General features: G+C 35.5%; 1 protein-coding gene across 8 annotated transcripts in view; it reads right to left on the bottom strand.

The window, feature by feature from the left end:
- NBEA (neurobeachin) overlaps positions 1 to 16,778 on the bottom strand; it is a 557,443-nt gene that overhangs the window by 285,493 nt on the left and 255,172 nt on the right. For all 8 annotated transcript variants that reach the window (XM_025049493.1, XM_025049492.1, XM_025049491.1 and 5 more), the window contains one exon: positions 11,621 to 11,685. In XM_025049493.1, coding sequence (XP_024905261.1) covers positions 11,621 to 11,685 — 65 coding nt within the window. The remainder of the gene's footprint in view (positions 1 to 11,620; positions 11,686 to 16,778) is intronic.

Here is a 16,778-nt window from a genome sequence, read left to right on the forward strand (position 1 = left end):
TGATGATGATGATGATGATGCTAAAAACTATAGTCAAACCATTTTTTGAGAGCTAGGTAATAACACAATACTTAATATGCTCAAGAATCTTCAGATATATACATCATTATTTTCATTTTTAAACATAAAAAAACACAGCTCGGAAAAATTAAGTTCCTTGCTCCAGATCATAAGTTTTAAAAGAAATTTTGTAATTTTATATTTTGCACTGCATCTTCATTAACCGACAATATTTTTTAAAGTAAACCTTTTAATTGTGTTTACTTCTGTTATCCTCCAGTGGACATTCTAACACCGAGTCTTTTCATTTGGTCAGCTGAAAACAATTAAGTCCTTTTCACGTCAATTACAATACATTCTTTTGTAATAAACAATTACTGTGTTAAAAAAAAAACAAAGGATATTTGAAATTTAACTTTAAGTCCTTCTGGGGTTTTCTGAAAGGGCAAAATTATGAAGTAATTTCAATTCCTTTACCTACATCTTTTAAAAATTTAGTTCTAATATTCGTATTATCTAATTTTTCTCTTCCTAGATTTTAAACGACTGCTATTTTCAAGTTCGCTATTCTTTCTTTTCATTGCTTACTGTTGAAATGAATAGGTTTCCCTTTTCTCTACATCCTCACCAACATGCAACCTCTTCTATTTTTGATAACAGATAGTCAGACAGGTGAGTGGTGGTATCTTCCCATGGTTTTGATTTGCATTTCCCAGATAGTCACTGTGATGGTGAGCATCTTCTCAGGTACATGCTGGATAGCTACATGTCTTCTTTGGAAAAAATGTCTATTTAGACCTTCTGTCCATTTTTAATCAAATTCTTACTCTTTTTATTTTGCTCTTGAACTGCATGAATCCTGTATGTATTTTGGATATTATCCCTTATCAGATAATTTGCAAATGTTTTCTCTCATTCAGGAGGTTGCCTTTTCGTTTCATTGATGGTTTTGCTGGCAGTGCAGAAGCTTTTTACTATGATGTAATCCCACTTGTTTATTTTTGCTTTTGCTTTTAGAGTCAGATTCAAAAAATCATTGCCAAGACCTATGTCAAAGAGCTTACTGCCTATATTTCCTTCCAGGAATTTTATTAAAATTCAATGTCACACAAATGGAATCATACATTATGTCTTTACTGTCTCACTTCGTTAGCTTCACATAACACGCTTAAGTTCCACAGATGTCGTGTGTATCAGTAGCTCATACCTTCTTACTGCTGAGTAGTATTCTATATAATGACACAGCATAATTATTTTATCTATTTACGTGCTGATGAAGATTTGGGTGATTACCAGTCTTTGGCTCTTATAAAAAAGCTGCTATGAACATTCACATACAGGTCTTAATATTTACCTACATTTATTTCTCTTGGGAAAACTTCTAGGCTTGGAATTATTGTGTCAAATGTTAACTGTATGTTTAGCTTTATAAGATGCTTGACAAACTGTTTTCCAACAGGATGTACCATTTTGTGCTCAGAAGTAAGTTACCAGTATTCCAGTGGTTCCACATCCTCACCAATACTCAGTATTGCCAATAAATTTAATTATATCTATTACAGTAACAGCATAATGCTATTTGTGGTTTAAAATTGAATTTCCCAAATGAATAATGATGTGGAGCAACTTTTCATGTGCTGATTGGTCATTTGCATATCTTCTTTGGTGCAGTGTCTGTTCAAATCATTTGCTCAGTTTGTATTGCGTAGTTTATATTTTTATAATTGACTTGTGAAATCTTTTTTCCTCCCTTTTTTGATTGATCTATTTGTCTTTGTTCACAACAATTCTCCAACTCTGTTCTTTTTCAATTTGCTTTGGTTATCGCAGGTCCTTTGTATTGTCACAGAAGTTTAAAATCAGCTCTTTAATTTCTACCCAAAACAAAAATACCTGTTGGAATTTTGATTAGATTTGAGTTTACAAATTGGTTTGGGGAGAACTAAAATCTTAACCATGTTGGTCTTTTGATTCCCAAACACAATATATTTCTGAGTTTATTTACTTTAAAATTTTTCACGGAAACATTTAAAAGTTTTTATTATACAAGTCTTTCATGTATTTGATTTAGTACATCATAAGGAGTTCATATTTTTGATACTATTATAATGATTTTATTTTTTATTTAAATTTCCAGTATTTCACGTATATTATAAATGTTACTATAATTTTTGAGTATTGATCGTATATCCTATGACTTTGCTAAATTCACTTATTAGTTCTAATATCTTTTTTCAGACTTCTTAGAATTTTCTACTTTCCTAACTGAACTGGCTCAGACCTCCAGCCCAGTACAGCGTTGAATAAAAGTAGTGAGTGACATCATCCTCACCATGTTTTAGATCCGGGAAGCATTTAGTCTTTAACCATTAAGAAGAATGTAGTTCCATGTGTTTGCATAAACCGTTTATCACACCATGGGAGTTTAATTTCTAATTTACTGAGAGTTTATATCATAAATAGATGTCGAATTTTTTAAATGTTTTGACTACATCTATTGAAATAGCCATATATACATTTTTCTTTTTTGGTGTGTTGATATGGTATATTTCATTAATAAATATTTTTGAATATCAAACCAACTGTGAATTCTTGAAATAAATACCTTTTGCTTATGATGCAGTCCTTTTCACATGTTGATTGCTCAATTCGATTTGCCAAATACTATTAAGAATTATTTCACCAATGCTTATGGTGGATATTGGTCTGTAATGTCATTTCTTGTAATGTCTTTGGTGTTATTATCAGGGTGATGAGGTCTCACATAATGAACTGTAAAGTATGACTGATTCTATTTCTGGAAGATGTTGAGCATAATCAGTACTATTTCTCCCTTAAATGTTTGGTAGTAATATTTACAATTTTTTTTTAACATAACTCTGCTCCTAAGTTAAGTCTGTTGTTCTCTTACACTTTGCTAGAAATAATTTAAAATATCTAGGCTTTGGTATAATGGATTGTGTTGAAGTTTGTTTCATAAGTATGAGTAATGCTTTTTAAAAATATATGTAAAAGATCCATATTCTTTATGATGTAGAAATAAATATTACAAATCCTATCAGCCTTAATAATTAAGTAAAGTACTGGTCCTTACTTCAAAGTCAGGAAAACTTTGACTATTTAAATAATACAAAGCTCAAAGACAGATTATGGCTTTTGCAAATAAAACTATGTACATTTGTTTTATTAGATAATGAAGAACTTAAGGTTATTTTCTGTTGTTCCAAATCTTAATTTCACAAATAAAGCAAGGGCTGGTGTTTTTTTCATCCCACGCAGTGTGCCTATACTTGCTTAGGTCCTGTCTCCCAAAAGAAGCCTTCTCTAATCATTACTGTCCACAGGAATAGTTCCTTTTTCTAAAGTCATTGCAATTTTTATATGATCTATTTGCATGTTTGAACTATTTATTATACACTGTCCATGACATTTTAAACTGTTTATTTTTTTTTTTTAGTATGTAAATCCTAACTGATCAATTATAAATTACTTGGAGATGAGAATCACATGTAAAGTGTATTTGTATCACTACTAAAATTAAACTACTTACTGAGTATTTTACATTCAGGTTTATTTTTTCAAGTATAATGTAATTACGTAGATATTAAAAAGTTCAAGAATATCTATACAGGTGTTATACTACCTTTTTAATTAGAAAATAGTAATAACTTTTTCTTAATCCTTGTCTAGCATTGGACGGAGACTCTTTAAGACAGATATGCTATAAAAGTATGCTGTTTTTCTGAATGCTGCTCTGTACAACATAACTGAGGAATGTAAACTGTCCATGTGTTCTTACCTCACCAATAAAGGAACTAATCAGCCTATAACTCAATGCTTCAATTTCCCTGGCACCTCAAGAAGGGTACCTAGACTAAAATCTATGTCGCAGGCCATGGCTACATTCATTCCTGTCTTACCTGACTTGCTCATCCTGTGTCTTTACTTCTCATCTTTAGGGTATCCTTGGACTGGACACACACACTACACCCGCCATGCTGGCATCATCCCTCCCATGACCTATCAGTTCACTTCTCCCTATCTGCTATTTAAACAACATACCAGCCACAAACGCAAAGGCCAACTCTAGCATCCTGTTGACAAGTTGATTGTAGTTATGTCAGAATGGTACAGAAACTAAATCAATGTTTTCTAATAAAGACATAGATCATCTTGAATCTTGACAAGTATTCACTTGCTGTAAGTAAGCTAAGGACAACGACAAAAAAAAATGTATGTCCCTAAGAAATTAAAAAGAAAACAAACAAACAGGGAAATATGGCACAAAAATGAATATACCCCAAACAGGGAACCGTGCTCTTTTTATGTTTTTTTAATATAAAGAAACATGATTTTTGTGAAATATTACTTAACTTTCACCAAAGATAAAATATGCTGCCTAGAAAAAAAGTACATTTCAAGTTATTCATAAAAGAGAAAAATATCTCCAAACACACACATATGCTATATTTTAAACATGGTTTAGAGTGTAAAAAAAAGTAATTCAAATGAAATTTATGATTACTAAATTCTGAAATATACTTTCCTATTATTGGAAATCTCATCATTATTAAATGGGACTTGTTTATCTCAGTTTTAGGCAAATAATATTTTTCATTAATGTCGAAAGTCTACAAATGAGCAATAATATTTATGACCCAGATAATTAATTTTGTAAAAGCACAAGATTTTTTAAAACTTCATTCATTTATAAAACTCAGTATGTTTAATAACTTATTACATGTGTAAAATGAGTAACAGAGTAATAAAAAAAAAAGGTACAGATTAGGTTCTACATGGAAAAAATAGAGAGAATTCCTGTTTTCAGGAGTTTCCAGGGATTTGGGATTCAACATTAAACCAGAATCTCAATGCTGAGAGTTTCTTACAGTTTTGGAATATGAAACTGTTTTTTTTTTTTTAAATATATTGTTTTTACCAAATCAAAGACATGAAACAAACTAAAATATATCCTGGCTTTTTATGAAAATCTATTAAATATATCCTCTATGCTTTCAAAAGAGCGATAAAGGTTTATTTTAGGCAAATCATTCATTTACCTCAAAAGAGCACTCAAATACATAATTTGAAAAGTCTTTCTTATTTGCTTTATAGTTCAATTCATATTTTAATAATTTAAAATCCAATTATTATTGCCAAGATATTATAGGCAATTTTACATCCCATTAACCTTGCTTTGTTTTAATTATAAAGAGCCTTTGTTAGATTCCTTTAAATGATCCAGTTTATAATTTCAGCCTGTCCTAGGGAATATTTTAACTCAGCTGCACATTCATCCACTGTTTTTGTCCTGTTAATTGTAGACAACTGCACAATTGCTTTCTCCAGCTATGATTGATGAATTATACTCACGAGTATAGCTGTTAAGTAGGATAAACATTTATAACAATTTCCACTTAAAGATTTTTATCTTCATTTCCACAAGGACAAATTAAAGACATTTTCTAACAACCATGAGAAAGAATTTTTTATGTTTCATTTTAAACTATTAGAAAAATTTAAGAAAAATACTTTATGTCCAGATAAATAATATACAAGCATGTGTAAAGAATCTAATCTGCACCTAGCACATAATAGGTAGCGACAAATAGAAGCCAGTTAAACAGAGCAATACTGTAACTGCATCCCAATGATCTAAATATGGTATTTTTTTTTTGATCTGGAACTCCCAGTTCAAATTTATGAAAGAGAAAGGGTTAAATTGAAAGGAAATGAACCAAACTAAAGGTGGAAGTCAGCAAAATTCTGAATACCTCTTATATGTAATAAATAAAAAACCTTCCATTTTTAAATTCCTACGTTGCATCAGTTGTAATAAATGTCACATATATTATTTCCAACCTTCGAAGAAACTGGGCAAGAAAGGTGTTTACACTATTCTACAGATACAAAACAATGTCAGAAGGAAATTGTATTCCAAGCCTAGATTCTAACAGGTTATCAAGAGGATAACTGGCATTTGAATTCGGTACAAATAATATACATATGCTTTGTATTATAATAGGCAGTATGGAAACAGCCAGAAAAATATGCTATAAATAAATGGGTACTAATACTATGGCATGAAATGTACAAACCAGGGAAAATGGAAAGTCTGTGAGGACACGGGCAGGCAGCCAACCTGGATTAGGGATGGGGGTCGGGGGGAAGGTGCTCAGCGAAGAGATTCTTTTCACTAAAGTGAGAGAAGTGGATGTCCTAAGGCAATGCCCATCTTTTTTGCGCTTGGACTGCTGAGGCGAGCATCACGATATCAAAGACAACAACTCAGTCGGGTCCCCCGACCATTCTGGCAAGCATCCTAGGTTTCCTTAGTCTTTTCTCTCTCATTTCTCCACACTGGCTATTTCCAGTATTCTCCTATCTTCTCAAATATGACACCCCCCCAAAAAAATTTCCTTCATTCTCAGTAAATGGCCCTAGTGACATGTCAGAGAAGAAAGAAGACATCATAAAAGAACCCCTCTGAATCCTGCCCAAACTGTACTGTGCACATCCTCCTCTCCATGCTCTTCTGTGATGGCCGGCCCTCGGGCTCAGCCTCCTCAGAGACTGTCAACAGAACAGAAACTTTACTTCTTTCCTTCCTACCACACTGGCGTCTTTCCACCAGCATTTAAAAATGCTCAAGTCCTTCCTTCTAAAAAATACCAACCCCTCTAATTAAAAATCCTATCCACCTCCGGCAGCCACCCTGTTTCCCCTTCTTATTCAGACTTGTAGTACATACTTGCCGTCCATTCTCATCTCCCACTCTTCAACCCAGAGTGACTTAGCTCTGTCCCCATCACTACTTTCTAAACGTGACTTCCTTCATTTATCTGCTCCCATAGCACACCCTCTATTTGTCCCCCGGTACATTCATTACATCGATAAGTACTTCACAAAAGACTGTTGTTCCCACTAGACTCTGGCAGAACGGGTCGTGGTCTACACCCAGCACCTCTGACACACTGGGGCTCGCAGCAGAAGTCTGCATGACATCAACATGACCCTCCCGTCACTGAATTCAGTGGTTCCTTTAATTCTCACTTACAAACACTCTTGTTGACTATTCATCCCTCCTCAAACATTCTACTACCCATTCTTTGTTCCATCAATAAATATTTGTGACTGAGAACTATGTGCTAGGTATTAGGGAGAGGTCAGCAAATAAGGTGAATTCTTAAGGAAAGTATATTTTAGTGAAGAAGATCAACATAAGATAATCCGAGATGGCATTATTAAATGTTAAAACAGAGTCACGTGATGGAAGTGTGATTACTCAGTAAGATGGTCAGGGGAGCCTCTCTGAGAAGCGACATTTAAGCTGCTTCTTGAATGACAGTCAACAGCCAGCCGTGTGAAGATGTGGGGAAAAGGATTCTCAGCAGAAACTGCAGTAGAAGCTTGGCCCCAGGTTCTCTGCTCACCTTACACACTCCCTGAGCATCACACCTGTATTCCTACCTACCACTTACACATACAAGCAGATAACTCCTAAAACTGAATCTGCATTCTAGCTGTATCTTTGGAGAGCTGGAAACCCAAATTCCAAAACGCCTATTCAACGATTCCACCTGGACACTGCACAGAAGCTACAAATTCAATGTAACCTAAAGTGAAAACATCTCTCACCCAAGCTATGCTCCTCCTCCCGAATTGTTCTAAGTAAATTGTGTTTATACTATAAGCCATCCAGCTACTACAGCTAGAAATCAAGTTTCTTTGGTTCCTTCTTTCCCCTCGTCCAACCTATCAGCAGTTGTACTGATTTAATTTCCAAAAGATACTTCAAATTTGTTCACTTCTTCTGCCCTCACAGCCACTATTCGTCAGTTTCTGACAACAGGATCACTGAAACTTCAGATGGTGTCTCCGTTCCAGTCTCGAGCCCTGAAATCCACTTGCCATGCTGCAGGTTATGCCAACCTCTTCACTCCACCCAGCAGCCTCACCCAGCTTACACAGCCCTTCCGGCATGGCCCTTGCTGATGATCCCCACCGTGAGGGTGACCCTCGTCTCTATGTGGCTAGCACGTGACATGCAATTAAATAGCTGTTGGCTGACCGAAAAACAGATCTCCAGCAACATGTCTTGCTACCTCCTGCCTCCAGGTTTCTGCATCACACTATTCCCTCGGCCCAGAATTTTATTCCTCTATTTTTTTTTTAATTTCACAAAGCTATGTCCTGATCATCTCTCTCATTTCTCAACTATGATGGCATTATATTTAGATACACTCTTTTTTTAAGGAATTCTCTCCATTTTTTTTAGTAGACTATTTTTTAAAGCAGATTGAAGTTCACCAGAAAACTTGAGCGGAAGATAGAGATTTCCAAATACCCTCTTCTTCCTCCCCCACCATCGCCATTATCACCATCTGTCACCAGAGTGGTATATTCGTTAGAAATAATGACACTACATTAACGCAGCATTATCATCCAAAGTCCTCAGTGTACATGAGGGTTCACTCGGCATTGTATATTCTATGGTTTGGACAAACGTATAACAACATGTATCTACTATTATATTATCACACAGAGTAGATTCACTGCTCTAAACATCTATGCTCTGCCTATTCATCCTTCCTCCTCCTATGCCCCTGGCAAGCACTGATCTATTTACTATCTCCATGGTTTCGCCTTTTCCAGAATGTCACATAGTTGAAATCGTATAGTATGTAGCCTTTTCAGATTGGCTTCTTTCATTTAGTAATGTGTAATTAAGGTTCCTCCATGTCTTTTCATGACTTGATAGCTCATTTATTTTTACCACTAAATAATAAGCATTCCATTTTCTGGACGTGCCACATGAATGAATGGGTATTTAATTATTCATTCACCTCCTGAAGGACATCTTGGTTGTGTCCAAGTTTTGACAATTATGAATAAAGGGACTCTATATGTGCAGGTTTTTATTTGGACATGTTTTAAACTCTTTTGAATAGACAGGCGTGTGATTTGGAGAGTACACTGTATGGTAAGAATACGTTTAGTTTTGTAAGAAACCGCCAACCTATCCTTCGAATCGGCTGTACCATGCTGCATTCCTACCAGCAACGGATGAGAGTTCCTGTTGCTCCACATCCTCACCAGCATTTGCTGTTGTCAGTGTACGGATTTTGGCCATTCTAACAGGCGGGCAGTGGTATTTCATTGCTGTTTTAATTAGTGTTTTCCTGATGATATATGAAGTGGAGCATCTTTTCCTGTGTATCTTCTTTGGTGAGGTGTTTGTGAAGGACTTTGGCTCATTTTTAACCAGGGTGTTTGTTTTCTTATTGTTGAGTTTTAAGAGTTCTTTGCATATTTTAGATAACAGTCCTTTCTCAGACGTGTCTTTTGCAAATACTTTCTCACAGTCTGTGGTATGTCTTCTCATTCTCTTGACATTATCTTTCATAAAGCGTAAGTTTTTAATTTTAATGAAGTCCAGCCTACCGATTCTTTCTTTCATGGATCATGCCTTTGGTATTGTATCTAAAAAATCATCACTGAAAACAAGGTTATCTAGATTTTCTCCTATGTTATCTTCTAGGAGTTTTATAGTTTTGCATTTTACGTTTAGGTCTGGGATCCGCTTTTAGTTAATTTTTGTGATGGTATAAAGTCTGTGTTTAGATTTATTTTTCACACTGGACGTCCAGTTGTTCTAGCACTGTCGAAAGAACTGTCTTTGCTATAACCTTTGCTTGAATACACCTTTTAAAAGCCCTGATAGCACCATCGCGCAGAGAATGCACCACTCCAGACTAGGTTAAGTGCCCTGACTTATCCTTACACTGAGACCTACACCACATCTACCATAGCGCCCTCGTATTACTTTATGTGCCAGTCTAATGTTTGTCTCATTCACTTCTCTATTCCCAGCTCCTGTAACAGTGTTTTGGATATAGTAGGTGATGAATAGGAATTTGCTATATTTTTGTATATTTTTGATATTTATAGCTAATCGTGTTTCAACTTTTGTCCCAAATCATCTTTACTGGGAAAAAAACTGATAGTAAAAATAGAAACACAAATCTAGAATGGCACAAAGAACATTATGGTGAGCATTTTAGAGGTTTTCATGGATTTCAATTCAAAGAAAATTAAATTATAACTACTTTCTATAATTCTAACCCCTTTCCTAAAACAAAACAAAATAAACCCCAACAATACCACTGAACAATAAAACTATCAAAAGCTAAAAACTTTTGATATTAGCAAATTTCCGACCCTTCTTCTTTTCTAGGACGATAACTATTATCTTAAGTGCTGGAGATTCAATTCTGTTAACTTCAGAGAGTTACTGATGACAAAATTTTTATTTTTTACTTTCACGGTTGAAACAAAGTAGCAAAATTAGCATGTACATAAATTGTCAGATTTTATAACCGATATGACAATAAGTAGCCTGGGAAAAATTTCCTTCTAATTTTCGTCACCTGAAGATGAGTAATAATTATCAACTCTTACGATAATAAAGTATTATAAGAACTAGAGTGTGTTATTATAATTATGTAAAATTATCATTTACATTATAGAAGAAAACTAATATTTCCCTGCACCTTTTGCTTTGTAGTGAATGCAACATTTATTTTAATTTTTAGAGTAATATCATGGCTAAAAATAATTAAATCATGGAATATCTAAATGAGAAATATACAATAAGATGAAGTATTATAAAAACAGAGGCTATTTCTGAGACTATAATATACTGAAAGAAAAAACCACTAATACTAAAATGTATTTGTTACTTTTTTAAAAAAATGGGTTTTTATACCATATATAAACTAATTTTTAAGGACTCTTTTGTTAAACATACTTTCATGACATCTTCCTTGACAAACGTAAGTTTTAAATATAGTAAGCATTATTCCCTTATCGATTCAATTAAATCTGGTTTCAAATAAAAAAAATAGATTATACCAAATATTGAGTCATTATTTTCAAAGCATATACTATATTAGAGAAGAAACTCAAATGGCAGAGGATGCAGGTCTCTGGCTAACGGAAGCTGTACACATCAAAATGATGACAGTTACATCTGTCTTAATGTATCCACTGCCAATAAAGTATCAGAAAAATCACAGAGAACAACTGCTTATAATAAAGTGAAAAATACAGTAATGGGCTCTAACATAACTTAACTACAAGCACCATTTTATCAATGGTATATATACATAAAGTCCTAACCAGACTGTTCTACTTCCTACATTTAACGTCCTTCACATTTTCAGCTGGATACCAGATAGCAGGACATGTTCGGATAAAACCGTTTCACATGAGCTGAGACAGGCAGAGGGAACGCACACGGAGCCTGGTTCTGAAAGCAGATGGAGCGGCAGATGGGGCTGCAGACTGGGTTCATGCGATCTGCGTAAAATAACTTCACCACTCGGTGAGATGTGGCTCGAATCTCACAGAACTTTCTGAAGTTTTTCCTTTTATTCGTTACATGTTTCCCACTCAAAACATGTTTAACATTTTAAACTTAATTTCTGTACCTATGTAGTAAATTATTTAATTAAAACGTATTTTCTTACACATTTTTGGAACAGATGGTAGGAAAGAGCAGTTGCCCAGTGGAATAAAATGTACAGACAAGTTGTCTAAAAATTGTAAAATTAATTACCTTCCTTCATTGATGAGCTCAATAAATGCAAGCCCTGCATTCTTCTGAATAGAATTCTGCCATTCCTAAAAAAGAAACCAAACTAAGTGTCAGAAAAACGAGCATGTAAACGAAGGGAACATCTGGTTTAAGGATCATGTTGATGCTGTTAATAACTTCCATGTGATGTTATTTCTAAATCTTAAAAAAAAAAGGTTTTTAACAAATATCACTGTATTACTCAGTGTAGAAGGCGCTTTTGAATTTTGACTGAGACAGAAAAGCACAGAGAGTTCTCAGCACAAAGCTTCCTTCCCACAGAGACCGAATGGCTAGCCACGCGAGAACTGGAAACAGCATAGAAAACTTTAGTCCTTGATATAAATTCTTTTTCACTGAGACTGTAAAGTGAAAATTAGAAATACAAACAATATATTTAGATTGACTTGGAAATGAAATATTCTAGTTATATGTGCAGTCAAACGATTGAACAGCACATAGAAAAATATATTTTCATAATAAATAAGTTCTTTTAAAATTTAAAAGATAAAATTAAAAAAATAAAATACTTAATATTCAAACTATATTCAACTATATGTAGTCTTTCTTTGCTGATTAGATGAAAATACATTTGTGATAATCTGGTAGTTCCACAGTTTGATCAACATAAGTGATTGTTATATCATGTTTTGGATTATGAGAGTATATCGCTTATTTTATATTCTTCTTATGAGGTATTTAGAATATGCTTTAAAACAATTTTTCAGTTACGGGCTTATCCCAGTGATTCCAATTTTTTTTTTTTTTGGTCTCTTTAAATATAGCTGGTAAATTACATTTTTTGGATTAAAAATTATATCCCTTTCAATAGTACTATAAATACTTCCCTGATACTTTTCTATAAAAAGTTCTTACTGACCGCTCAAGCCACTCATCTATAGATTCTTTCTCTGGGACTTTCCTGTTACAGTGCTGGCCACTCAGAGCGGTCAGCTTCCTGGCCATGAATTCGGCTTCACAGAAAGCATAACCTCTGTGTCAGCCCTTTGCTCCTGGTCACATTCCCCTCTAACACTTTGCACACATGCTGGGCATAAACAAGGTCCCCTGTGTTGGCATGTAAATATTCTCTGTTCTAAGTAAATTTGTAAAGAATTATAGAACAACAAATCATGAATCTACATTTCCCCAGGAGAAAGAATCAACGACTTGGGAAAAGAGATGTGGTAGCCTGGGGACAGAAATGATCTTATAAAGGCCTAAATGACTCCATTTTTAGCAAAGTCATTGTGTTTTCACCACCACAATGTTTAACTAAAATTTGTCAAAATGACAAGATTGCTATTGCATTTTGCAGAGCTTATTAAAACTTTCAAATCATTTTCGTTGAAAACAATTATAGGGAACTCTTTTTCCTGCATTTTAACAAAATGACTTATGACCACCCTCCTCTATTTTGCATATTACCATTATACATCCTATATTTCCTGCGAACCAATATCCCACAAAATGCGACAATTTATCAGGGATACTTGACATTTATTGTAGTATTAGCTTAAAGAAAAAACTGATTCTTACGTACTAAGAACCATGTCACTCTGAAGAAGAGATTCTTACAATTTCTTAAATGTCATTGTCTTTATGATGCTGTTTGAAAACTATGGCTCTTTATCAATATAAACTTCTAATGTGAATAGGATCTTTTAAGAAGATATTTACGATGTACATATTCAGGTATTACATACACATCCCAAATTATGCCGTGTCTAAAAGATCAAAGAGCCAAATGTTTTAAAAACTGTTCAGAACAAACAAAAGCATCTGTAAGGTGCCTTCAGCCCATGCGATGCTTACTTGCGATCTCTGATGGAGGAACGGCAGAAATAAGTCTTAGCTAAGCTAAGGATATTGGAACTTATAGGGTGACAAAGCCAATGAAAGTGAATGACTGCATGACTTCATTCAAGAAATACTGTTTCAGAAGAGTAATTTGTCATTTTTGAGCCAGAGGAGATAGTATGAGATTGTTTTATGTATTCTTTCAGAAGAGACAACAGGGACCTAAATCAGTGTTTTGAATAGGGTCACGAAAATTAAGAGACATTACAAAGATGCCAGGACTGGATGGAAAATTGGATTTAAGAGCTAAAGTAGAGAGTAGAGTCAAATAAGGTTATTAAGTTTTAAACATGGATGACAGGGAGAATGGTAATATTAGTCTGAAAATACTGAAGAAGGGTACACATTTGGGGAAAATCATAAAGTTGTCTTTAGTTTATATTTGTTGGATTTACAGTGATGATCACGTATCAAAAAGGAATGCAGAATTTGAAATTATTTATTTAGAAATATTAAGGCATAGCATTAGGCAAGTCTCCAAAGAAGAATAGACAGGATCAAAAGGGTTTGGCTCATTCTTGAGAACCATTCACATTTTTAAGATTAGAAAAAGAAGCAGTTGCAAAGGGTAGGAAAAAATCTACCAAAATTCAAGAAACGAAGCAAAATACTCTAGCAGTATTGAAAAGAAAATAATCCAGCAAATACAGAATAAAAAATAGATATGAATAAAAATAGATATGGTTCAGAATAAAAAATAGATATGACTCTTTAATCACTAATATCGTTTTCTTTTTTTAATGATCGAGATTAAATTGTTAAATTGTCTCATATATAAACTACAAAATTAAAATATAGTAAACCACAAAGAATACTAAACATAAAAACAAAACTACAAAAAAAACCAAAAAAAACACAAGATACCATTCTGAGGGGAGGAAGGGGAGTGCGAGTGAGGAGGTGGCGCAGACGGTGGCGGCTGCTGCGGCTCAGAGGCTGGAGTGGGAGCTGCTGCCACACTAGCCGCGCACCTGCACGGGAGCTGGCGCCTGGGCTGGCTCCACTGGGGAACAGACTGTTTCTTGTGCTGGTGTTGGATATGGTGCTGAAGTTGGCACTAGGTGAATGGCTGGCCCTAGTCCTCTCCCTAAGGCCCAAAGCTGGCTCCAGCTCCAAGGAGAAGTGTCAGAACTGGTTATGGAATTGGCTCCAGTTCTGGGGCTGACTTGAACTCTGGCACTGGTGCCAAACCTGGTGTGGGAATTGGTGACAGGGATGACTCTAGGTCTAGAGCTGATACTGACGCTGGAGCTGGAGTTGGCACTGTGTACGGAGCTGGTACAAGAGCTCATGCTGCAGTTGGCTGTAGCTCTGGAGCTGGTGCAGAAGCAACCACAGCTCCAGAGCTGGCACTGCGACTGGTTCTGGAATGACGGGTCTCAGCTCTACAACCGCTGTAGGAGCTGATGCCAGTTAAGGATGAATCTGCCTCTATCTCTGAGGTAGGCTCTAGTTTTGCCGCTGGCACTGGCTTTAGCTCTCCAGCCAGAGCGGGTCTCAGAGCTGTATGAAGCTCTAGCTTGTGCGAGAACTGGCCCCAGCTCTACGGGTGCGGGAGCTGCTGTCGGAGCTACCAACACCGCTTTTGCAGTCATTCCTTAGAGTTCATGGCAACTGACGTGAAAGACACATCAAGAGGAGAAAAGGGAGACCAGGGATAACAACAACAAAAATAAAACGGAAAAGAAAATCTGAAAAATGAAAGACAGTGAAGCAACAGGAAAAATAAGACTGTAATTATGCAGTTGACATGCAAAGACAGTGCAAACAGAAAAAAACAGAAGGCTTAAAAAAAAACAAAGCTAAAAGTATGCCCCAGAAAACAGAAAAGATAATGAGCTACAAGAAAAACAAAAGAGATAAAGAGATAAGGAAATGGGTAGATCTGTTGAAAGGTCAGTATCCACTGAGCAGGAATTTTAGGCAGAGTGGACAGGGAACGTGGACAAGAGGAAATTATCAAAGAAATTTAAAAATTTCCCTAGGAATTAAATATACAACACAAAATCCCCAGCAAGCACACCATTACGCAATTTTAGAACACCACGGTTAAAGAAAAGGCAATAGGAAAAAAAAGTTTATATAAAGAATCTAAAATCAGAATGATACTAGACTTCGCAACACCAAAATAGAAGGTAGGAGAAAACAACTTTGAAATTATGAGGAATGTGATACTCAAACAGAATATCTAGGCAAACTATCGAAAAATATGAGGACAGGAGAGTTTTACTTTCAGACATGCATAAACATTTGTTTTTCACCCACTTCTTTCAAAAACCTGGTGTGCTTGGCCAAAACGAGGGAATGTGTCAAACAAGAGAGACCAGACTATGCTGTGATAGTGGCCAAGACTCAGGGGGTTAAAAAGTAAAGGTCATTTCTTCCTCAGGTCCCATGCCTATGGCTTGTGTTCTGCACTGCGTCATTGTCAATCACGCTCGCTCAGGGAGCGAGAGAGGCCACGTGGCCACCGTCTGGACCGCTGTCAGCAACCAAGGTGGAGGTAAAGAGTGAGTTTATGCATAGCTGGCTCCTGTAGCTTCTGCCTAGAAGTAAAACGTGTCACTTCTCACATTTCATCAGTCAAAGTCACATCACCAAGCCTAAGCCCATTGGAACAAGGGTGTGCAAACCCAAACGCTCAAGGGACGGGAAAGAGCCAAATACATGTGAACAACCCAAATACTACTGCAAGGGAAGAAATCAGATCTAAGAAACGGTGGATCCGACCCAGGAGCGAGGCTGTGGGAATTCTCCAAATAATGGTGAATGGAAGGACCCACACTGGGTCTTCTGGAGTAGGATTTGAGAGAATATCTGATATGTACTGTATTTAGGGTAGGCTTTTAGTAAAATTGGAAAGTTTGGGGGTAATTTAGTGATAGGGATATAGAAAACTTAGGCAAAAAACAAAGAGCAAAGAGCCCATTAATTTCAAGAAAAAAAGTTGTTTAAAGAAGAGAGTGGCAGACAGTTCACATACAAATGATATTCACAAGCAATGTTGACGTACTTGAAAGTCTAACTTAACAACAGTGGGCAAATGCTGAGAAAATGAGGGATCCCCCCCAACCCTTCTGTCCTTTGTTTGTTTGTTTGTTTGTTTGTTTTGCTTGATCTCTTTAGTTGGATTACAGAGTTAGACATAAATTCTTTTACAACGAAGCAGCCAAAGCTTTATGGTAAAGACTGAATATCTCACAGCACAGCTTCGGGTCAATCCCCTTATGTTTTAGTAGGGGATAGTGGCAAAGCCATAAGGATAAAATAATATAATAAA

Source organism: Pteropus alecto, unplaced genomic scaffold, assembly GCF_000325575.1.
Source record: "Pteropus alecto unplaced genomic scaffold, ASM32557v1 scaffold16, whole genome shotgun sequence".
In the NCBI taxonomy this organism is placed as follows: domain Eukaryota; kingdom Metazoa; phylum Chordata; class Mammalia; order Chiroptera; family Pteropodidae; genus Pteropus; species Pteropus alecto.